General features: G+C 35.1%; 1 protein-coding gene across 3 annotated transcripts in view; it reads right to left on the bottom strand.

Annotated features, from left to right (window-relative positions):
• LOC149787531 (dynamin-1-like protein) overlaps nt 1–25,604 on the bottom strand; it is a 93,074-nt gene that overhangs the window by 15,358 nt on the left and 52,112 nt on the right. For all 3 annotated transcript variants that reach the window (XR_016424067.1, XM_089973659.1, XM_089973660.1), the window contains exons 11-14: nt 19,401–19,493; nt 9,607–9,768; nt 7,165–7,371; nt 763–823 (exon numbers count right to left, since the gene is read on the bottom strand). Coding sequence is in view for 2 of the 3 variants with exons in the window: in XM_089973659.1 (XP_089829785.1) it covers nt 763–823; nt 7,165–7,371; nt 9,607–9,768; nt 19,401–19,493 (523 nt within the window). In the remaining variant the exon portion in view is untranslated. The remainder of the gene's footprint in view (nt 1–762; nt 824–7,164; nt 7,372–9,606; nt 9,769–19,400; nt 19,494–25,604) is intronic.

Genomic DNA, 25,604 nt, shown 5'->3' with positions numbered 1-25,604 from the left:
TAATATTACCTTTATGATACTACTGTCATGCTGGCATTGCCATTATGATATTAATGTCATGCTGACATTGCTATTATGATTTTAATGTCATGCTGACAAAAGCTATTAATGTCATGTTGACACTGCTATTATATTAATGTCATGCTGACATTGCCATTATATTAATAATGACATGTTAATATTACCTTAATAATATTTTATGTCATGCCGACTTTGCTGTTATGATAATAATGTGATGCTGACATTGCCATTATGATATTAATGCCATGCTGAATCGCCATTATGCTATGAAAGTTATGCTGACTCTGCCATTCTATTATTGCCATGTTAATATTACCTTTATGATACTACTGTCATGCTGGCATTGCCATTATATTAATGTCATGCTGACATTGCTATTATGATTTTAATGTCATGCTGACAAAAGCTATTGTCATGTTGACACTGCTATTATATTAATGTCATGCTGACATTGCCATTATATTAATAATGACATGTTAATATTACCTTAATAATATTTTATGTCATGCCGACTTTGCCGTTATGATAATAATGTGATGCTGACATTGCCATTTTGATATTAGTGCCATGTTAACATTGTCATTTCAAATAGTTTTGTATCAAATATCAATTTTGTAACTTGAATAACATATCTACATTTTTCCAACATTCTTTTCAGACAATACATGCAATTATACGCGAACCATTTGATTTTGTAATAAAAAGTTATGTAGCTAAAAATTAAAAGAAAAGAAAACATACCAATAACTTCACAGTCTCTTTGTTCTCTAGGGGAGAGTTTCCTGTGTGGACCTTGTGCTGGCTGAAAGAGATGAAGCTACTTGAAGCTATTGTCAGATGGAAAAAATTTAAACATTTGAGCAGGAGAAGATAAGAACACATCTTTGTCCTTCCAGTAAGTAATATACAAGATTTGTTATGAATTTCCATATATGACCTATGATACAATTTCTTTGTAGGTATGAAAAAAAGCCTTCTTCAGTCTGCCTTACCTAGTGTGTGACCAGTAAAAGCAGTCCACTGAATGAAATAACTTTCAAGTTTTGATGATGCTACATTGTGTTCAGAATAGCATAATGAAGACAATTCTTTGAAAAGAAATAACAGCAAAACCATCATCTTTCTGATGATTAGGTTTAGACCGTGATATAAAATGTTGATATTTCATGCAATAAAAATAATTCTGTTTTTATGGCCGGTGAGAAAAATGCAATTCTTTTAGGGAATAAAGCTAATTTCTTCCTGAACCTGTTGCATTACGTACTTTCCAGGATGGAAATTATCCTTGACCATATAAGAAAATTCCATCCTCCATTAGATGGAAGTTCTGAAAGTCAGAACATGAAACAAAATAATCAATCTGTTTCCCACATCACAGGCCCATACATGGTAGCCATCCTCTTTCTTAATGAATACAGACCCGGTCTGTTGCCCATACACAATAGCCATCCACGTTTTTAGGAACACAGACCCAGTCTGTTCCCCACATCACAGACCCATGCACAGTGGCCATCCTCTTTCTTAGGAATGCAGACTCAGTCTGTTGCCCATACACAATAGCCAACCACGTTTTTAGGAACACAGATTCAGTTTGTTCCCCACATCACAGACCCATGCACAACAGCCATTCTCTTTCTTAGGAACACAAACCCAGTCTGTTCCCCACATCACAGACCCATGCACAATAGCCATTCTCTTTCTTAGGAACACAGACCCAGTCTGTTCCCCACATCACAGACCCATGCACAATAGCCATTCTCTTTCTTAGGAACACAGATCCAGTCTGTTCCCCACATCACAGACCCATGCACAACAGATATTCTCTTTCTTAGGAACACAGACCCAGTCTGTTCCCCACATCACAAACCCATGCACAATAGCCATTCTCTTTCTTAGGAACACAGATCCAGTCTGTTCCCCGCATCACAGACCCATGCACAATAGCCATTAACTTTCTTAGGAACATGGACCCAGTCTGTTCCCCACATCGCAGACCCACGAACAACAGCCATTCTCTTTCTTAGAAACACAGACCCAGTCTGTTCCCCACATCACAGGCCCATGCACAATAGCCATCCTCGTTGTTAGAAACACAGACCCAGTCTGTTCCCCACATCACAGACCCATGCAGAACAGCCATCTTCTTTCTTAGGAATACAGACTACTTGTAGGGCATAAGAACAGTGTGAGAGAAGGGAATATGGCAATAGATACAGGTAAGCATTACACCATTAAAATTATTTTTACAACCACTCCCCAACCAAAAACTATATTTTATTATCAGTACATTACCTGTGGCCATTGCCTTGCTGAATGTGTCAGTGCAGAGGGAAGCTGATTGCCTCAAAACTGGTATAAAAATGATATATACTCACTGATACAGATGGAGTGTCCACACATCAGCTTGGGCCACTTTTTGTGCCACAAATACTGGCCAAAGAAAACATGCCTTCAATCTGGTATATCATGACCAATGTAAAAGGAAAAGAAGTAGTACCTGACTGCCAAAATGTGTCTCTCATAACATCCTCCAATGACAAAAGAGTTAGATAAATCCACAAGGTAGAACAGACGAACGTCATGGGCTTCAAACTTCATGAATGAAAGATCCCTCGCAGCAAGGGATTCTACATGATTATGAGTATAATCCATCTGAAAATGGTGGATACTGAATATCAGCAGAGGCCTTACGTGGAAGGAAAAGATATTTCCTATCCTTACTTTTCCCTTCAGAAACAGTGAAGCAGAACCATAAAGACCTAACTGGGCACAAAAGTCTATCTTGATCATCCCTAGCACAAATATGACTCAGACTGGCGATCTCTAAAGGCAGTGGAGCTACCAAAGGAAGCCATCAACAACCTTTGCTAAAGACAAGGCATGAAACTTGCTTCTGTGTCTCACAGATGCTAATGAGAGAAGGAAAAAAGTTCAAAGGTAAAATTTGCAAAAGAAGTTTCACCCAACAGTTCACAGGGTTGAGTGTTTACAAAAACCACAACATCATAAGAGACTCCATCTAGGCATTATAGAACAAGAGACTGATTTTTGCAGCTGAAAATAACAGACAATATCAGAAATATGAGGGTCCAAGCCAATGACAAGGAATAGAGAATGTTAGCATTGTGGATAGGGCTGCCCTACAGCCTATAATGGTAGATACCGAACATTCTCTCTCTTCAAACAGGACAAGATGAAAGTCTGCCAATGTGCACTTAGAGGGACAGTTAGCATTAGCATGTTTTCTGCTGCACCAATCACAGAAGATTCTCCAGTCTGCAACACATACCTTTAATGTAGACCATCTGGCCCGGAACAATGCAATAGGCAACCCTGCTTGAAAACATTTCCTGGCAGATAGATCACTTGAGATGCACTGAGCATGAAAGTGGAAATATGTAGGCTGTTGTATTCAGGAGTCCCTCTTTGCTGTGACAGCGGGTCCCTCATATGACCTCGGCTTGTCTACCGAAAGGTTCAGAAAAATCAATGAGCCATGACTGCTGAGGCCACAGAAGGGCCATCAAAATGAGCTGAGCAGTGTAGTTCCTGACTCTGTGGAATACTTGTGTAATCATTTCTTATGTTGGGAGGGCAAAAGTGAACAGACAATCCCACATTAGACTGACAGTGTCCACAACATAGGCCCTGTTTCACAACTGGCAAACATAAAATGGGGAGCTTTTGTTCAGCCTTGTTGCAAACAGGACCACTACTCTGAACTTGGACTCTGCTAAAGATTGGTGTCAAGACCATTCTGTGAGAACTATGTTATCTCTCTTGCCAGGAATTAGATGAACTATAAGGGTAATACCTTCCCAGAGAGGAAGGTTCCAAACCTCTATTGATATAGAAGGAACACGTGTGCCATGTGGCACCTGAGGTACTCTACCACCAAAGTGTTGTTGGAGGAGACCAATACCCAATGCCTCTTTACCTGGTTGAAACATTCCTGTACAGCTGAAAATATTGCCCTCATTTGCAAATTGTAAATGCATAGGACAGTTTCTTCCGGAGATCACAAACCCTACCCTTAACAAACAGCACTTCCAGCTCCAAAAGAGTGCCTCACCCAGAATCTGGTGCATCCATGAATAGATAGGAATCTAGTGCAGGGGTGTGCATGGGGACTCCAGTAAATAACTGGTCCCGATTGGTCCTTCAACTAAAGTAGTGGAGAAGTTCTGATCCTAGAGAAATATGAGCTGTCATGTATCTGTGCGGTTTCCAATTCACCAAAAGAAAAAACTGGAGGGATCATAAGTGCAGTCTTCCTATGGGAAATGGATCTATCATGGACTTCAAGGACCCCAGAAGGAAAGTTATAAGAAAGCCAACAATAAAATCTAGGGATTCTTTCTAATCCCCTGTTGGTAATGTAATTCATCCTTATGCATACAAAATCTGAGATGGAACTAGCTAAGGTTTCTCAAGATTTGACATTAGTCCCAGCATGGGCCTCTATTGACCAGCAGCAGTACATACCTTGTCTTAGCGACTAGGGGAGACCATTTGATCAACCAGTCATCAAAATACAGGCTGAATCTGTAGTCTCCATCTTAAATAGTTCGTCCTTAAGAAAATTATTTCAGGCATAAAGATCAATATTATTTTCCACATTTTGGATACCAGGAAATCCAGGACTAGCTGGCTATAGTCTGGTTGTCTAACACTCAGCTTCGCCCATCTGAAGCAAGAGTGTGCACCTCTTCCCTTGACTGCACTAGATTATTATGTAGAAGATCCACCACTAGAGAAAACCTACCGATTGTCCATTATGTTTTGAAAAGGTGGGCTAGCCATGTACTGAAAGGAATTCTTGGAAGAAGCAAGTCAATGGGGCTGCTCCAACTCCTTAGCAAAGGGAGAGTCTTCAAAGTGTGAAGAAGCTAAACATATAAAAGACAATGGTATCACTCCCTTTTGCTGCTTCATGTCTGGAATAACATATAAAAGGCAATGGTATCACTCCCTTTTGCTGCTTCGTGTCTGGAATAACATCAACCACTAGACCAACATATAAAGAAATCAATCAAGAATGAAATTAACACTTAAACAAAATACAAGTCATGGAAACCATCAGGGAAAAGGATGACATCATAGGTGAAGATCAGTGTCCTGTATTAGTGGATCTTAAAACCTCATCCATCAAGCCGATTCATGCTGATTGGATAATTGTAGCACATGTGAAAACATACTAAAGTTTAGACCTAATTATCTGCAACTCTGAGAAAGCTGGACTTGTTGACTTCAACAATTTCACATTTACTTACCCAACATACATTTGCGAGTACCAGAGACTAGATTTGACAATACTTGTGCAGTGGTTTTGGCTGAAAATCAGTGAAGTGTGAGCTTCAGTATTCTCTGTAATTAGTATATGTACAGTTCCATTAGTAACTGTGCTTCAAACAATAGTTTTAGTATATTGCAATCCTGCTGCTCATTTGGATTAAACTTGAAAAGATAAAATGTGACATGCTTTCAAGAGGCTCTAAGTTTATCAACACCTTTAACCCAAATGAAGGATCAATCTGAATAAATATCAAATCTAGGTTTCATATATTAGTATCATTTATTACTTATTCATATATTAGTATCATTTAATATTACTTATTCATATATTAGTATCATTTAATATTACTTATTCATATATTAGTATCATTTATTACTTATTCATATATTAGTATCATTTATTACTTATTCATATATTAGTATCATTTATTACTTATTCATATATTAGTATCATTTATTACTTATTCATATATTAGTATCATTTATTACTATTCATATATTAGTATCATTTAATATTACTTATTCATATATTAGTATCATTTATTACTTATTCATATATTAGTATCATTTATTACTTATTCATATATTAGTATCATTTATTACTTATTCATATATTAGTATCATTTATTACTTATTCATATATTAGTATCATTTATTACTTATTCATATATTAGTATCATTTATTACTATTCATATATTAGTATCATTTATTACTTATTCATACATTAGTATCATTTATTACTTATTCATATATTAGTATCATTTATTACTTATTCATATATTAGTATCATTTATTACTATTCATATATTAGTATCATTTAATATTACTTATTCATATATTAGTATCATTTATTACTTATTCATATATTAGTATCATTTATTACTATTCATATATTAGTATCATTTAATATTACTTATTCATATATTAGTATCATTTATTACTTATTCATATATTAGTATCATTTATTACTTATTCATATATTAGTATCATTTATTACTTATTCATATATTAGTATCATTTATTACTTATTCATATATTAGTATCATTTATTACTTATTCATATATTAGTATCATTTATTACTTATTCATATATTAGTATCATTTATTACTTATTCATATATTAGTATCATTTATTACTTATTCATATATTAGTATCATTTATTACTTATTCATATATTAGTATCATTCATTACTTATTCATATATTAGTATCATTTATTACTTATTCATATATTAGTATCATTTATTACTTATTCATATATTAGTATCATTTATTACTTATTCATATATTAGTATCAATTATTACTTATTCATATATTAGTATCATTTATTATTTATTCATTTCAATGATACTAGTGTTTGAATACTTTATGCTTTTTCTCATTTCTCTGTCTCTGATATCACACTATATCGGTTTAAGGCAGGGAGCAGAAATTACAGCTTCCGGATACCATATACATACATGTACAGTAAACAATATCAAAATACTTTATAATTCATTTTTATCTAAGGGCTAAAACACACAAAACAGATAAAAGCTAATATTTTATACCAGATTACAGCAACTATATAATATTTTACAAACAGTTTACAGTAATAAAGTTGATTTGTCAAACAGCATTGCTTGCTGCTTGGGGCTTCTTCATCACATGTGGCTAAGTTTATGCCGGACCTTACAATTTCTGGTTTAAGGCAACCATAAAATCCTCAGAATTTGACACCCCACAAAAATCAGTGAACCAATGTATATGCTGAAATAACTAAATCAGCTCAAATTTAGGACACAGAAAGACTAGGCCTTACACTTAATGGAATAAAAGAAAAATTAAATTCACTGCAGATACTGACCACCTCTGGCAGAAGGTTGATGCCCTGTGCTTTTCTACTACTTCTAGGTGACTGAGATGCACTACCTGGAGCACTACTAGATGGGGAGTATTGTCCTTCCCCTCCCCCCTTCTCAGGTGGATTCAACTGCTCCAATCTACTGTTCCGCAACAGGCTAGAAATTCTCCAGCTGCTGCTGCCATTTAGTTCTTGGTTTGGAATCTGCATCTAGTAAAAAATTTCACTTGATTTAATTTTCAACCTGTACAACAGATATGTGGGCAAACTATGCAACATTCCCATGATGACTCATATTTAAACATGATAAAGGTTGTGATGTGATGGAACTGGAATACCTGAAAGAACCCTACACACTTGAATTTGGGTAAAACTCCACATTGTTCATAAAGTTTCACATATGCTGTCTGTTTGAGGTTCAATCTTTGCAAAAGACTGACTAAATAAGTTTCTAACTGCACAGCTTACTGTTTTATCATGTTCTGAATTATCATGCTCCCATTTAAATACAACTTCTGAATCAGTAAAATTGCTTCAAAGATAGTCAAAATTAAGAATATTTGTGCTGTTCGATTTTTCCAACAATTAAGGAATCTAATACACATTTTTGCTTAATAAAATTGGGTGTTCACTCTAATTGCTTTCATTGCATCTGAAACCTGTGGTTATCATATTAAGCTAGATAATTATATAAACTGGTACATAAAGAATAATCATATCAAGCTAGATACCTATATAAACTGGTACATACAGAAAAATCATATTAAGCTAGATACCTATGTAAACTGGTACATACAGAATAATCATATTAAGCTAGATACCTATATAAACTGGTACATACAGAATAATCATATTAAGCTAGATACCTATATAAACTGGTACATACAGAATAATCATATTAAGCTAGATACCTATATAAACTGGTACATACAGAATACTTAAATAGAACTAATTCATGCAATGTAAGCATTCCTGGATTCTTTTTTAAAGAATACAAGAGCCCACTGGTTATACATGGAGTACACATTTTCCAGGATTTCATGGTTGCTACAAACCAAAACCCCAATGAACAATTAATGATCAGTCTGTTGGAACAATCGGACACCTTGCACAATCTATGAATTTAAAAAAAAACATGAAAACTGGTACCCACAAAAATAAAGGTTTGTCAGGATCCACTGAACTTAAATTTTCATTTATTCCTGAATTTCTATGACATGTTCTCTTTTCCTTCTTAACCTTAATGCAAATCTTTTGACAACTTGCAAATACAAATAAAAGGTCAAAAAGTGAGAGCAACAAAAAGTAACTTTTATAGAACTAAATTCTGAAAAACTTAATTATCTTTCACAACAAAATGTATAAAATAAGTCCCTCAAAAGAACCGACACTACTGACCAATTTTTTTTTTCAGGAATTCAAGATAAGAATATTTCTTCTTTTTAACTGCTGGATGTTGAAATCTGATATCTGAGCAATAACAGGATTTGCAAATCAGTTGAGGTGGCTGCCACACTGGATGGAATATTATTATCATTTTCATTTAAGACCAATATTTAGAAAATCTTTTCCTGGAAAAGGCATGTGAATATGACCATACTGTGTGAATATGACCATACTGTGTGAATGTGACCATACCTTTCATTGAAAACCCCATGTTTTTATGACCATTCACAAGGAGCAAGAATGACAAGATTTTAAAGATGGTTATTTAGTAGGGGCATTGGACCTCTAAGCAACACCATTTTCACTTAGCACCAGTTAGAAAAAATAGTTATCTGGTAAAAGCCTTATGTCAATATTACTTGTCTTTCAGGAGAAGAGGTGATAGCATAATTGGATTAGAGAAGTAGCCTATGCCGATGAATCGACAGACAATGTACAAAAGGACATTCCATGGCTACTTCTGCCCTATGGCCAGCAGAACTAATTATGTAGATGGATCTTATTAACAAGTAAATTTGCTTATTAAAAAAAAAGAATAAAAACAAAACAAATAACCATGTTGACAGTAATATGAAAATAATATCTACCTTTGATTTTGTGATTTGTATCTTCACAAACAAAGGTGATTCAACTGAACTTTAATATGATTATTTCACACAGCATGAATGTAAGATGAGTTCCATACAAAGGCTTACAATGAACACCTATGCTATCAATATCTTACCTAATATTTTTTGAGTTTTTAGGTTTTCATTTCTTTTCTTAAATTTTCAAAATCAAATTACAATGTTTCAATTTTAATTTGTTAAAATTTTATTTTTGTTTCCATTTATATTCATTTCTTTTAGTCTCTGATAAATTCCTTTTCAGTTTTACAATGTTAGTACAACTTTTAGTGTGGACCAAATATGTTTAATATTAAAGACTTTTTGCTCTGCTAAATTCTGTGTGAGTTTAAAAATTTCAGCATTACACTGAGTAAAAGAAATAAATACTTACCCTCATATCTTTCTCATCCATCTGTTTACTGACGAGATCTTTTTGTGCACTGCGAGCTGATTCAGTGTTCTCAGTAATAGCCTTGTGTACAAGTTGGGCTTCATAGAAATCTGGGTGCTTGGTGTTAATATAGGCTAATTCTATGTGTACTAAATTTTCAACCTACAAAAGATAATTATGGCAGTTAACTTTTGCAAAATAAAACACATAATAAACAACTATTATGATGTGATCATTACATTATGATGTTATTAAAATGACAGCACTTTCTGCCCGGGTGTATCATGAGACTATGGAAGAAACTGGAAGTAGAACGAGACTGTTGTGATTTCAATCTCTCTTAAAACAATGAAAAATGAATATTCTTATACAATTTTAATAATTACACTAACAGTTCTGTGAAAGAAAATGATAAAGCCAATAAAAAGAATACAAGATCTCTGGAAATGTTTAGTTACTTACAACCTAAATAACTGGGTCACAGTGAAAAAAATGTCACATCTACATACCCTTTTCTTTGTATATTAGATAAGAGAAGCCAATGATCTTAAACATGTGCAAATCTGACTAATTTTTAAAACATCTCATTTAACTAATATTTTATGAAAATTAGTGACTGGATACTTCTGGCCCACACATTTCTTTCTAATGACACTTGCTTCAGAATATATACTCAACTAAGAAAGCATACCAACCTGTACATTTTTAAGTCATTTAGGATTGTTAAAAACTTTAGCTATGAAGTACTATTAATGTTGAAAAAGTTCAATAATCTAAAATTTCACAAGAAATCATCCATAACTGAGAAATTTAGGAGTTTCCTGTGATTAAATTTCATGCAACTGTGATATAATCATGGCATGATGATTGCATGATTTCATACCATAATAAGGATATTTAACAATTTAAAACCATCTTTAAAAAATCAAATTTTTTACATTTCTAATGGACATATCTTAATTTATTACATCACATCAATGGAATTGAAGATAAAAAATTGTACAATAGGAAGAATGCATGAAACGGAATAATGTACAAGTACCTGTGTTTGTAAGCTCAGTAGATACATGAGGCCCAAGTGGGCTGATAAAGGAGACTAAGCTAACATAACAGCTGACCATCTTATTAAACACACTTATGAAGAAACTTATGTACACTATCTTCCTAATTTTAATTAGGTAAATTTTACCCAGTTTGCTACTTTCTAGAAAAGGTCTTTCCAACGATAAAGATATGATAAATATGCTCATAACAAAAGTAATCATTGATCTTGCCAATATAAACCCATTTACAGATGAAGCTTTAGTTTGTGGTCAAACTTCTTAAACATGCAATGGCACTAAATACATGAAATGACTTCTAATACAATAATTACAAGAAATATGCTCATATTGGAGCAAATTATTACCAGCAACAACAAAAAATCACTACTGAGATCTCATCAATATAAAGCCGCGTATCAAATTTGGTTAAAATCTAAGAATTTCCAGTAAAGGTATCATGCAGAAACCATCTGCTGATGGATGGACAAAGAGATGGATGGAAAGGTGACCAGACAATGTGATTACTGCAGCACTCTGCCAACTCTGTCAAGCAAATCCTGTATGCCAGACCAATAAAAACCTTACAAAGACCAAGGGGCCCCGAGTGGCTGAGTGGTCTAAAGCGCTCTCCATTACAGATCAGTGCCATCTCACCTCTGTCTGCGTGGGTTCAAGTCTAGGATTTGGCCAATGTGGGTATGTGAGAAAGCTTGCCAGTAGCTTCTCGTGGGTTGGTGGTTCTTCCCGGGGTTTTCCGGGTTCTTCCTCTACCATTAATATTGGTCGCCATGCATAGCCTATCGTGTGTTGAAAAATGGTGTTAAACCCCACAACAACAACTTACAAAGACAAAAAAAACCTTACATGAAGAAATGTATTCATATATTATATATAAGATCAACAGTTTTAAAACAACAAATGCAATAAATGAACTAATTTTACACACATAATTATTAACATCTCTGAAACTTTATTTTATTGTATTCTTTTGATAATGAGTGTGTTGTAACACATACATACACATTATTATATGCAACACATGCACCCTTTGCACTTTTCAAAATGTAATCAGGGGTTTTAAAGTCTATACTGCAGGTGTCAAGTATTTATTTTACACTCTAAAAATAAAAATGATGTTAGTCTGTCTGCATTCAAGGACTTCCTACAATCTGTATTTTTTTCATCATAGATAAAGATCTCTCACAGTCTACATTGTTGTGAAGCAAAGTAAATAGCCACTGAATAACTAATTTCAGATTTGCCACCAGTACTAATTGTCTGCCTGATAATGTCCAGCCAGTAACTACAAAAACTCCTTTTCTGGCGATCGCCTGTTAATACAGGCACACATTCATCAGGCAGCATGCAATAATCCTCTAACCAATCTTTAAGTGCTTCACAATCCAGGAATTGTGTAAAGTCTTTTGTTTATTAAATACATGTACTAAGGTTTTGTTTTTTTGTGTATAACAATAACAATAAGGGTGATTTATGTATATTGTACAATATTTTGAAACAGCGAGTTCGGTTCATCCTATGCAGCGCGTGCAAAGTACTTTCGATGGGAAAACCTGAATACTTCCAGCGCAGATGATGTATGGCAACATCGTCTGTGTATAAATGCCTCTCTGTATGACTAAATCATCACATTATGGAACGTCTTGTCAGTAAGCGGTCTACTTTAAAGACTTGCACATCTTCAGCTGTAGAGATATGTGAGTTATATATTAATTTCTTGTGTATAAATTATAACTATTGTACTACCACGTTTATTTCTGTATATTTTCTATGTAGCTTCAACTTACATAGTATAATGCAATTTTCTGTTCTTGTTTGTGACTTAGCTTGAGATCTATATTAACAATATAAAGTTGCATTTTTAAGAAATGTTTAGTACCATAGGATTCTTATCCAGCATGGGTAGGTTCACTTCTGAACCTGTGTATATTCTTTTGTAATTATTGTGCTGATAATGTAATCTGTATAATTTACCGTATACAATGTCGTTACGTTTTATCGTATATGCCCGTGTCATGCACAGTACACAGTATTATGTGTATTTTCAGCTGATCGGAGTCGCGGCTGTAGAGATGATTGGAGTCTAGATGGTACCAGCTGTAGAGCTAACCATAGAAGTTGACCACAGCAGCTGTAAAACTGAACCACAGCAGCCATAGAGCTGGGTTAATAATGTTGCTGGTCGAGTAGCAGGTGATCGGGCATTGCTGACTGATTGGTGGGTGCTGATTGCTTGATTGACCAAGGAATTGAATGGTGGTTGGTGACTACCTGGAATAGTGACTACTTGATTGACCAGTGTGACTGGTAACCAAGTGTGCTGGTAACAGAGTGTGTAACTCCATGCATGTAATCTTTTAACCATGGGCTAATTTTGGGGGGTTTGTAATACCCAGTGTTCTGGGATTGTAAAGATATTTGGTATATTGTCCCTTTGTTCTCATCATTTTACTATTTAGTAAAATACCTCATTTTTTCACTAGTTGAGTGAATACAATGTACTATACGAGTAAAGTACATTACTATTTGAGTAAACCACATCATTCTTTTCATCGTGTGAATTATTCACCTTTGTCCTTGTACTGTGTAAGGTTGTTTATTTGTATTTTCATTTGTTGCATTATTAGGTTCGTGCGATTATGTTAATTTGTCAAATATCTGGATCTTATAAATGCACATCTTAATCATAATTCTTTTCCCATTCAAGTCATTCATCATTAAACAATGTATTTGTATCACCATCAAAAGTGTTCTGAAGTAAATCCAAAATCCAACCTGGTTATCTTGTTACCAAAATACAACCCGGTTATCTTGCTTATGCCTTCCCAACTCAAAACAAAAGAGTCACTACTAGTAAAAAATAAGATCATCAAGACAGCCATTTTGGAAGTCTAATCTGCACCATTTTCATCACAGATATCATAAGGACTCTTTTAGTCAAATGCCGTGTCAATATGACCAATGGCTCAAAAGTAGCAATATGATTTTCAAGATGCTGGGTTCTGTTCAATAACATTGTCATTTAGGACCAGCTACATAAGAAGTTTTTCTGCAAAAATTCCTTGTTTGTATAAAAATCTGTTCAGATGAAGCAATAGCAAACTTTTCAAAATGGCTTACAAGGTGGAGTTATTATGTGTCTGATCAGCACTATTGACATTTAGGACCAACTGCATATCATAAGAAGTCTTTTAGTGAAAATCCCATGTTAATAAGACAATCTGTAAAGGAGAACAGTAGCGATAACAAGATTTTCAAGATGACACTATGGTGGCCATTTTTCATATAAATCATCTGACTTCAACTAGACATCATAAAAAGTCTTTTGGTGAAAACCTGATGTTAATATAGCTATCTGCTAGGAAAGACTAGTAATAAGATTTTCAAGATGGTTACACTGGATGTCAGGTCAGCACTGTTTTCATTTGGAACCAACTAGACATCATAACAAAGTCTTTTAGCAACAGGGTCGCCATATTGGAAGTCTGGTTGTCACCTTTTTCTTTTACAACCAATGAGACCATGTGATGAATATGTGTGCAGTTTCATGATAATCCTCTCCATAGTTTAGTAGTTATAAGAAACCTGTGCAAATGGAGAGATGATGGATATTCCACCATATCTGTAGATGTGACACTGCAAGAATAAGATATTTCAAAAAAACATTCAACTGATCCCTGGAGTCAGTATACCCTTTGGTGGACCTATGATTGATATCCTGGAGTCAGTATACCTATTAGTGGACCTATGATTGATATTTCTGGAGTCAGTATACTCTTTGGTTGACTTATGATTGATATCCTGGAGTCAGTAGATCCTTTGGTGGACCTATGATTGATATATTGGAGTCAGTATACCCTTTGGTGGACCTATGATTGATATACTGGAGTCAGTATATCCTTTGGTGGACCTATGATTGATATACTGGAGTCAGTAGATCTTTTGGTGGACCTATGATTGATATACTGGAGTCAGTATATCCTTTGGTGGACCTATGATTAATATCCTGGAGTAGTAGATCTTTTGGTGGACCTATGATTGATATACTGGAGTCAGTATACCCTTTGGTGGACCTATGATTGATATACTGGAGTCAGTATACCCATTGGTGGACCTATAATTGATATACTGGAGTCAGTAGATCATTTGGTGGACCTATGACTGATACCCTTACAGCTATTAAGAATGACACAGTAAAATTGCATGTATTCACTGATACCAAAAAACATTATCCTATTATCTACACATGCATTGGTTGTGCATACATCAGTAATTTGCACACTTTTCCAACATTTTTCAGTGATAAAGTAAAACCTGTTATGAGAGACCACCCCTTCTGCCAACAAAAAGTGGTCTCTCAAAACAGGTGGTCTCTCATAGCAGATTTGTACAAAAAGACCAGTTTCCAATTTCAGAACAATTTCAAGAAAAATAACCACAATCACTGTATACATATTCTATTCTTTATTAATAGTTTTTTTTAAAATATTGTATGCATTCATCTAAAAACAAAATTATATAGCAATAAAGGTATACTTCTATCATTAAACATGAAATCACATTTACATTTGAAGATCACATATTTATGAAATCATTTCTGAATTACTCCTTTTCCTTTATAACAACCTAGATTTGTTTTACCGATGTTTAAACCGCGAATGGTCTGCTCTTTTTCACTTCTTTAAGTTACGATAATTATTTTCTCCAGCCTTAAAATTTGTCTCTTTTTAGTTGGAGGTTCGTCCATTGTTATTATGGGTCTAGGTGTTAAAATTATTAGTGCTCAATTGTAATATCGAACATAAAGACGGTTTTTACTGGGCTGTAGGAAAATATGAAAAATCTATACATGTGCATTGCATATCTAACAATTAATGAAATAAAAAGAAACAATTATCTCATCCAGAAACAGAACCATTTACTCAGAGACAAAAGTCAATGGCTTCAGTCAAAGATGGCATAAAGGGATTAACACTATAAGCAAAGTGTGTAACCCAGTCACATCAACTTGAATAGATGACAGCTTTGTGATTGGGAGGTAATCAGTTAACATTGGGTGAAATACAACAAACATCACAAGTCTTGAACACTATCAATCAAATCTCGTAAACGATTCTCTTGCTGGTTTAAAAGACAATGGCCTTATTCACCCCTGTCAATATGGATTAACTCTAGACTAAAGACAATATACATGACCACTAAGCCAACAGTGGCACTACAGTGGCAATTCGTGACATGTACATTAGCCTGGTTTCTGGACTGTAGCATCTATCACCAGTAGCAACAATCATTTTGTTTTTAAATATTCCTTTTATGTTTGTTTTTTATCAGAACAATCATTACTAATCAAGCAGTTGTTGTAGCAATTGATTACATACAGATCAGTGGTGTCTGTCTGTTCTCGCGATACGGTTGTTGATAGGGATACTGGGTAGTACAACAAGGCCAGGAAGCAGGCTAAGTGTGGGAATAATTAGTCTGGTTCCCTGCTTTTTATGCTCCCTGCATGGCTCACCCTTATACGAATAGCAGAGAACACAGGGAACATACGAAGCAGGGAACCAGACTAGGAAATAATCTACATATACTTTAGTCTGGTTTAGGACAGACACTATAAAACCCTATAGGCATAGCTAAACAAATTCAGACATTGGTAGCCAGCCTATTTTGTAAAAAAAAAATAGTTTAGAATGGTATGAGCGGTTGTTTTCATGGGGATTAAATAAGGGTTGGTGGAGTTTATCCTTATTTTTGCGATGCGGTTGTTCATAGAAGTGTCGAAATGCATGTTTTGCCAAGACATCACGGTTGCTGGTCTCATTCAGCAGGTGGTCGCACATAACAGAGCATTTATATAATAAAATCGATCCATGCATTACGATTGTGGTTGGAAATGACAGGTGGTCGCTCATAGCAGTTTTTACTGTATTATGTGTCTGTCAGCAATAAGACTTTCAAGGCAGCTACACTGATGTCAAGTCACCACTATTTTCATTTGGGACCAACCACACATCATATAAAAATGTTGTAAAGTGAAAACCCAATGACCAACCAGACAAATAAAAGGTTTTCAAGTGAAAATTGAATGACCAACCATTTCTCTTAACAGTTCCCAAGTTAAAACCCAATGACCAACCAGACATCATAAAAAGCTGTCAAGTGAAAACCCAGTGACCAATGGCATATAGGCACTGGGTTTTCACTTGACAACTTTTTATGAGTCTATTCTAACAGAAGAAGATAACAAGAGTTTCAAGATGAACACCATGGTGGCCATGCTGATGCTAGACATTCACCAACTTTCATTTAGACCTTGGGACAAATATGTGACAATCCTATCAATAGTTTAGGAGAAGTAACTATAACAAATTCAAGCAAATGGACAGATGACAGATAACAGGCCACCATGCAAATCTTCAACAACTAGAAATAAAAGAATATGAAAAATGAAACTAAATACATATCTCTCTCAACACCTTGTGTCCAGATAACATGCAATTAAAAAAGGTACATGAAACCTTGATATTTTATCATACAAAAGGGCAGTACCTTGAGATTTACAATCAACACTGAAGTTTTATTTAGGAAATCACTATTCTGTATGATTTTCTTAGAAAAAAATATTTACTCCTTACACTGTAAGTAATACTATATCGCAAAACAATGATCAATGAAAAATGTTGGAAAACGCTAACTGGTGGCAATATGGTAAGAAATAATCACCAATTTATATATGGTCAAGTGACATTTGTTTTAATGAAATCAGTATAATTGTGATATGTTCTCTTCAATTAAAACATGAAAGGAGTCAACTGACCATCGCATCGATATCCTTGAGTACTTCTGCAAGAACTTAAGTGCTGGCTGTGTTTTGATTTACAGCTTGGGTAATTGTTTGTTGCACTGTAACAACAGATAAAAAAAAGAGACTTGATTTGTCACTCTAATTGCTTTCATTTTCATGTAAGTTCAAACAAGCCATATTTGTATTATATTTTGTGTATAAACACCATGTTTCATGCAACAGAAGTTTGGATTTGATTTATGTTTGCCTTTTTCATATGCCAAATCAAATTCCAGATATCTTCCAGTGCAAAGCCCTTAGGCTGTAAAGGCAGCACTCAGTCTATTTTCCCAGTTGACAATCTTTTGATTGAGCCAAGAATTTGATTCTTATTCAGTGCAAATTCGAGTCCTACAGATACATGTGCATCTCTGAACTTAATCCCTAAGCTTGTGATGATAGCACCTGCATTGTTTTCCAGTTGAAAACCCTTTGATTGAGCCACACATATGATACTTGCTCAGTGCCAAGCAGTCCTATATTTAAACAGAGTTTATCAGAACGCACTGTGATCATGCTACACAACTGACACATGCTCAGTTGCTGAACATCTTTTATCAGATTTCGCAAAATATATACTCACTTGTCACTTACAGAGCACAAAGTCAGTCTATACATAAGCACCCCCAGTTCAACCCAGATGAATCATTGGGATTTTTATCAGATGACATTTCGAAAATGACATTTACAGAATACAGTGAATCTTAAAAGTGTTTATTTGCAAGATGTATAGAATTAATATATCATGGGATAGTGTGGATTGGACCATGTAGGGTAATACTTTTATACCGGAATGTGACACTTAACATAATTAATTGATCTATCATATAAATGGATTTCAAAGGATTTAACAACATAATGATAGAAAAATTTAAATTACAAAATGCAAACTGTCAATTTATTTGTCTTATATTCTACTCCATAATATAACTATTTTACTCATTTTGTCTTTATTGTTGAGAGTGTGTGTGTGTGTTTGTATTCATGTAGTTTAGCTTGTTTATTTTTCCAAAGTGCAACTCGAACTAGCTGATGAGAAGTGTGTGTGTGTGATTTGGATTTTTAATGTTGCTTTAACAATTTTTCAGTCATATCACTACGATGTCAGCAGTCTAGCAGTTTATAGTGATGCCTAGCAATGAAGCATCCTGTCGCAAATATGTAGCATGATGTCCCATCCAGTCACATTATCCTGACACCAAGCCGACCAGTCCTAACACTAACCTCCTAATGCTGAGCGCTAAGCGAGACAGCTGTTAGTACTATTTTTGTAAGTCTTTGATGTGACTCGGCTGATGAGAAGTCAACCCTTACAAGTTTCAACATTGTTTCTGGAATGTGTATACCTTTTAAAAACAAAGAAATCTTGTTTAGTTTTGGCTGAACAATAACACTAGAATGTATCCAATTCAACACAAAAAGCAGTGTTGTAATATACATGTTCAGTAGTACACATATTAAGACTCTGAAATTGCTAGGAATACTGTTTTCAAAGATTTTTTCAAGATTCTTTATCGTGAAATTAAAGGTAATTTATAAAGAAAATGAACAAGTCCATTATAATAAGCTACTTATTCACAGTTAATTATCAGCATGATTATCAAATGAGTATTCAATGATATAACCTGTCCACCCCCACCCCCGTCATCTCTGTCAATCTCCATCCTCAGATTTTCAAAAGTCCCTCAGTAACTTGTACTTATATCACAGTCTATGTTCATGGACCCCTCTGCACATGAGTTAGTGAGGGAAATGTGTAAAGCTATTTAACTTATTTTAAATAGAACAAAATTAACATGAGAACCATGGATTGAAATATGAGAAGTCAAAAAAAAAAAAAAAATGGCCATGCATTGTGCCCTATCCTATGAACTTTCTCCTTCACTCACCATTGTATTGGTTGGAGGTAGTCGACTTCTCAACAAATGTGTTACTACGTCTAAAATCTTGTCATGAAGCTTGGGAAACCTTAGCATCTCTTGCTACAAAAAATAAATAAATGTAATCATGAGAATTTAAACATATCTGGATATTCAAGATACCCTAAACATCTGACTTACCTTATTATACTAGTACTCTCTGTAATTTCTTAATCAGATTTATATTTAATCATCTGACTTATCTTAGTATACTAGTACTCTCTGTAATTTCTTAATCAGATTTATATTTAATCTGACTTACCTTAGTATACTAGTACTCTCTTGTAATTTCTTAATCAGATTTATATTTAATCATCTGACTTATCTTAGTATACTAGTACGCTCTGTAATTTCTTAATCAGATTTATATTTAATGATCAATGACAATGCCCCCATGTATTAAGCGTGTGTACAAACAGGAAATGTATTTATGTATAACATTCACAGAATCAGGGAAGGAATAGTTCATCTGATTAGCTTAGAACAATATTCAAGATTTTTGTATTGAATAAGGAATAAACTGCTAATGCAAATACCATTCTAATATAATTCTTTTAGATTTGGTATCAATATTGTTCAGTGATGACCAAATAGAAATGGTTACCATTACAATGTGAGTGCTGTTCCATTTAAATTTACATGGTACCCATGGAAGGCAATTTTTAAGAATATATCCTAGGGTACTTTGATTTCACAGAGATCATATTATAATGATAAGAAAATTCTAAATTGCATCTATGGGTGAGTACCCTACTTTAAAAGTGCTTTCCCTGGGTCCCATGTACGTTTTAATGGAACAGCCTTGAGATTTATACAATAGTTACTGCAAAACCTGTCATACCTCAAAGGTGCAGTTAACACATGTAACAGTTATAACCAAATGACTTCTACTTTACTGCATAACAGTAAATAACTGTTTTTGACCAGAACTGTTTTGAAATTTATGGGGTTCTAGTCTAAATTCTGAAGAAATGCTTTTAGTACATTTTACTTCTATAAGAATAATTTAAAATAATGTTAGGAAAATAAGCCCCACTACTTCTTGAATCCAGTCCTCCTGAAAATACAAATTTTAATCTTTCCTATATATGACACATAAAGGGAAAGAACTATTAATTATCTCAACACTGCTAAGTGACTACCCCTCAACCAGATGTTTACCAGTTCAAGCTGAGTAACATATCAATGTGGATGCTCACATTTGCAGGGAGGTGTAGAAGGGTTTATGTGATTTTTAACATGGATCCTGATAAGACTTTTGCTCTATAATCTTCATTTCTTGGTTATCCTAAAATGGCTCAAAGAATGATTTTTTTAATTTACATCATACATAGTTTATGCTGACTATGAGTAATTTAATGCAGCATATTGCCATCTCTGTTGAAGAGAAGATCCTGAAGTTGGATATTGTGCCTTCCATTATCTTGGCAATGGCTCAAAGGCTGAGACTATGGCCGAATGGCACACATACAGTCCATTATCTTGGCAATGGCTCAAAGGCTGAGGCTGTAGTACAGTTCCATGCTGTAGCTGATATGAAGGAAATTACCTTATATTATACTGTGTGAATAATTAAAGGAACTAAACATCAGACAGGTCCAGTATAATGACATATTTATCATGTTAAATATCTGGATGGACCTTGCCATCTCCACTGGAACTCCAGGCAGTAATAAACTGATGGAGTCTGTTCAATTCTATAACAGGTCTCAATTTCATGTTGGCTTTTGTAACCAGAAAAGGTCTGGAATTAAAATCCAATAGTTCCAAGTTTGGGACTACACCATCTGATTTACAAGCAAGTGCTCTATCTCCTTCTCTAACATGTCAGCCTTCATAAAATTGCTTGAGATTTCCAACATGGAGGAGGACAATGATATGGAGGGGGTTGGAGTAACAAGATTTGAAGCCCCTCAAAAATGACTCATTAGATATGCTAGTAGGATCAGACGAGTCATGTCCAGCATGAAGTGTGGTCCAGCATGGATGCTTTCCAGGCTGGTCAGTTGGGCCAGTGCAGATGGCTGGATGGAAGGTTCCAATTGTGATGCTAGTGTGCCAAGTCCTGGAAACATGGATAAGGTTGGTCTGCTGGTCATAGGCCGCTGTTTTTGTAGGAACTATCAAGCTATGTGTGGTTTGCCAGTCATGAGATAATATTCATGCCTGCCAAAACTGTACACTGATTGGCCAGATAGCTGGACTGATGGATGGCAGCCAGAACAGTGTACAGTGAATGGTATCATATATGACTTGCAGGTCAATTTAGGTGGTAAAGTGGGAAGGTAATCCCATATGCCTGGCTTCAACATTATTAAGTCTATGCATGGGTGGTGTTGGGGACATATGCCCAGTGGGCTGCTAAATGGTCTTAGTTTTGTCCAATTCACTCTTCAACAATTTTAATGACAGAGCCTGTTGTAGAATGCATTATTCCAATAATACCTGAGTGGCAGTGTTCCCCTTTACGCACATCTGTATGTCTGGGTCACATGCTCGAGAAAATCGATGCACACATTTTGTTGCCATGCGTTTTTTTTACACAAAGGATTTGCATAATGCGATCAGGATTTTTTAAATATCCAATGCTTTGGATGAGGGATGGCATCATGTACACATCGAGCAAAGGCATAGTCTAGTTCCCCGTTTTGTACGCTCATTGCTTTGCACTCCACTATAAGGAGCATACGAAACAGGGAACCAGACTAGCATATGCACTGTTGACAGAGTAGTTAGTCCTAATCTCGTGAGCTCTCTCGTAATTTCAATCGAGCTCAGCAAGTTGTCGTCCAGATGTTTAACCTCAGTGCTTGCTGCACTTGAAAGTGACCTACAAATTAAAACAGCATGCACTAAGAATCATTAGACAAGTAGAACACAAAAGAGTAACCGTGGATCTAACACAAAAGAGTAACCGTGGATCTAACTTTAATGAAAAAGGGACTGGAATACGGCACATCCATCGGGATTACCGGTGTCCCTTCCGATCACATGATTGCAAATACTGCAAAAGTGAAGAATCCTTTTGTGACAGGGTTTAAGAATTTTAACAAATCTGCCCTTGTTTGCCACAAGATATATGGAGAACACATTATGTCCCAGATATTCTTTCACCAATAAGATATCAGTAAACTTGCAGTGACAAATGTGTTTTTTGGATTACAAAGTCAAGTGGTCAATGCAGATTATGTTGGTTTTTCACTTTTTCTGCAGTAAAAGAGAGATCTAAAAGTTCAAGAGTAACTTATTAAAGAGAAGATGAATATTAGCCTCTTTGATTTATGGATAAATGTGTTTTAGGACGAAGTACAATGAAACCGATGATAGCACACATTTTATTACAGGCAGTAAATGAACTGCCATTTTGTTAAAAAGATTTATTGGGCTTTTTGTTCTGGTTAATATGTAATGTGTTGGTCTAAAATATTGCTACAAAAAGATTATAAGGAGACTATTAAAAGAATGACTTTAAAGTAAAAGGAAAATTAACTAATAAAATGATTCTTTGAATGGGCAAGGCATTTGTGTGTTATTTCTGCATGTTGGTTTATTTGTATTGAGAGAGAGAGAGAGAGAGAGAGAGAAAGAGAGAGAGTATGTTGTACAAGTTGCAATATCCTGTTTCAAGCTGAAAAAGTATAGGTTAGATGAAAATTTGTCAGTACACTTTTGACCCCCACATTTTTAATTTGACCCCCAGTTCTAAGATCAAGTTTTTTTTTTAACCCTCAATTTTACAGCCCTGGCGGATATACTGCTGAGTGGAAATGCTTGGTGTAGTTTAAATGGGATCAGATTTAATTGCCGCCATAGGTACTGTCTTATGTACCTTGATCAGGATTGTGGGTGATTTCTCAATATCCCCCTTAAAACATGCCTATGATTCTGAAGGATGCTTAACACCTTGCCCTTCAATTGCCTTTTCAAGACACTGGACCAAATTATCTTCTGTCACAATGCATATATGCAACTTGGATGTGAGGAACAACATTTTGTGCAGGCAAAACATATGTTGTGATTTTTCTAAATGACTTTAAAGTGTCTGCATTTCTTGAGCTTTATTGACTTCTCTGCAATGAGGGAAGAGAAAACAAAAGAATTCATTCATACAATAAACTGTTCATGAAGTGCATAATATAACCTGAAGTTTAACAGTGCAATACAAATACACCAGTGAAAACTTGAGTGTGTCCAATCAATATCCCATGGACAATAAAGACAAGAAAAAATATGAATAAATTCACCAGAAAAAAACACCAATGCTGCATACACCATGGTAACCACATAGTGGAAACCAGGAGAGTTTAGTTGTAAGAGTTACTTCCCTTCATCTATATGATATAAAAATGTAAAGCGATTTGTATTGCCCTTCATAGATAGCAGAAAGTAATATCCAAATGTTATTGTGACTGGGTAATGTGTTTGACAGAGAAACCCCCAGACCAGGACTATGTGTTCAGTGATTTGGTCCCCCTCTCCATTTCTTGAAGTGACAACCAAGAAATGTAAGACATTATCAGGATCACTTTATGCAAAGCTGATCCTTCCAAAAATGAAAGGCATTCATTACAACCTTCATTTCTACGAAGTTTATATGGGATGGTTTGTCTGGGCTCCAATTGGTGCTTACCATGGTGATGAGAGGCATCAGGTGGGAACCCAACCTGGCATGTGTACAGAGCATAAAGCGCATCTTCAGAGTAATTCCTGTCCTAACTGTATTGTCCCTGCTGATTTAAATCAAGATTAGAAGCTGTAACAAAGCAGTTTTTTAGGAGTAATCAGTAGAATAAACAACAAAGACCCTGATCAGCAGGTGCATTATGCTACAGCAGATCAGGATCTATGTTGTTTGCAGTTTGCCTGAACTTATAAGTATATATGGCATGGTTTGCAGCAATGACAAGTCCACCATAACTGATGCCACCATATTCTGCTGCACAGCTCAGACGTCACACTGAACACCAAGCAATTAACTTTACGGAACTGTGGAACAGAGATGTTTACTGTTACAATATTCTTGCCAACCCTCGGAACATTAACACTGAATATGTTAAAGTGTGTAGTACCAGCATTCTTGTAATAGGATTTCAGAAAATGGACTCAATATTTCCTGGGTCCTGGATTTGGACTGCAGGACGAAAGGAGGGGTGTTCATCTGTGTCTCAGTCTAATAGAAATGGGTTGCCAAAATTCAGGAAAAAATCTCCTGGCAAAATTTCCTTGATGCTAGCAAGTGCCTTGCTATTTTCTGAACCAACCTCCTCTAGTAATGATTGGACTGTTGTAGCCTCAACTCCTCCAGTGCCACCAATTCTGTCTCTAGCTGTCCAGACATAATTGTAGCTAATGGCAATATACAAAGACTCTTAGGACAGGTAGGTGCCATTGGAGTATTCCTGACTACACTCACAGTACATGAAGGTATCAGGTGGAGGCTAAAAATATCACACTCGGATGATTTAAATTTCATATCTATTGCCTTCAAATTTGTTCTCAAAATCAATGACAATGTTTTTTCTGACCAAAAGCAACAAACACTATGGTGCTGTTGATGTACACTTAGTACAAGTGAGATCTTGATCATCCTTGCCAATCTTGAACTTCTTACACTTTGTGGCCACTGTTTTCTGCAAAAACAATAATGACAAAAACAGTCAGGAAATAGCCTGAAAAATTCAACAAATCAACAACAGCACTGCAATAAACATAAATGAGAAAATTCAACAAGTGTTTGCAGTACACAATTACAAACTACACTTATGGACAATACTGCATACCATGTACAGGGCAGACATTTTTTTCTGCCCTGTACATGGTATGCAATGTGCACAAACTTAGAAAAATATGGAAAACTATCCATTAAAATTCACAAGAGAGGTTACCAGACCTTTAAAAAAATTTGAAGTTCACAATATGTTACCACAGATTTGATGGATGATCTAGAAGGATTCTGGAGACAATGCGGGATGATGTTTACACAGCAAAAGTCCTAACTGGTAAACAAATGGTTGATGAGAAATATCTATTGGGAGGAAGGAGATGTAATGGACATGAATTTCTTCCCTTCATACGATACAAAACTGGGAAAGGTAATATTTTCATCTTTTTGCTGTGAGGACTGGATTCAACAGGTAGCATTTTACCCTAATGTTATTGTCCCTATTTTTCATT

The sequence above is a fragment of the Sinohyriopsis cumingii genome, chromosome 11 (assembly GCF_028554795.1).
Source record: "Sinohyriopsis cumingii isolate HCF-2022 chromosome 11, ASM2855479v2, whole genome shotgun sequence".
Taxonomy (NCBI): domain Eukaryota; kingdom Metazoa; phylum Mollusca; class Bivalvia; order Unionida; family Unionidae; genus Sinohyriopsis; species Sinohyriopsis cumingii.
The sequence above is the reverse complement of the archived record's forward strand: the minus strand, read 5'-3'. Positions and strand labels throughout refer to the sequence as shown.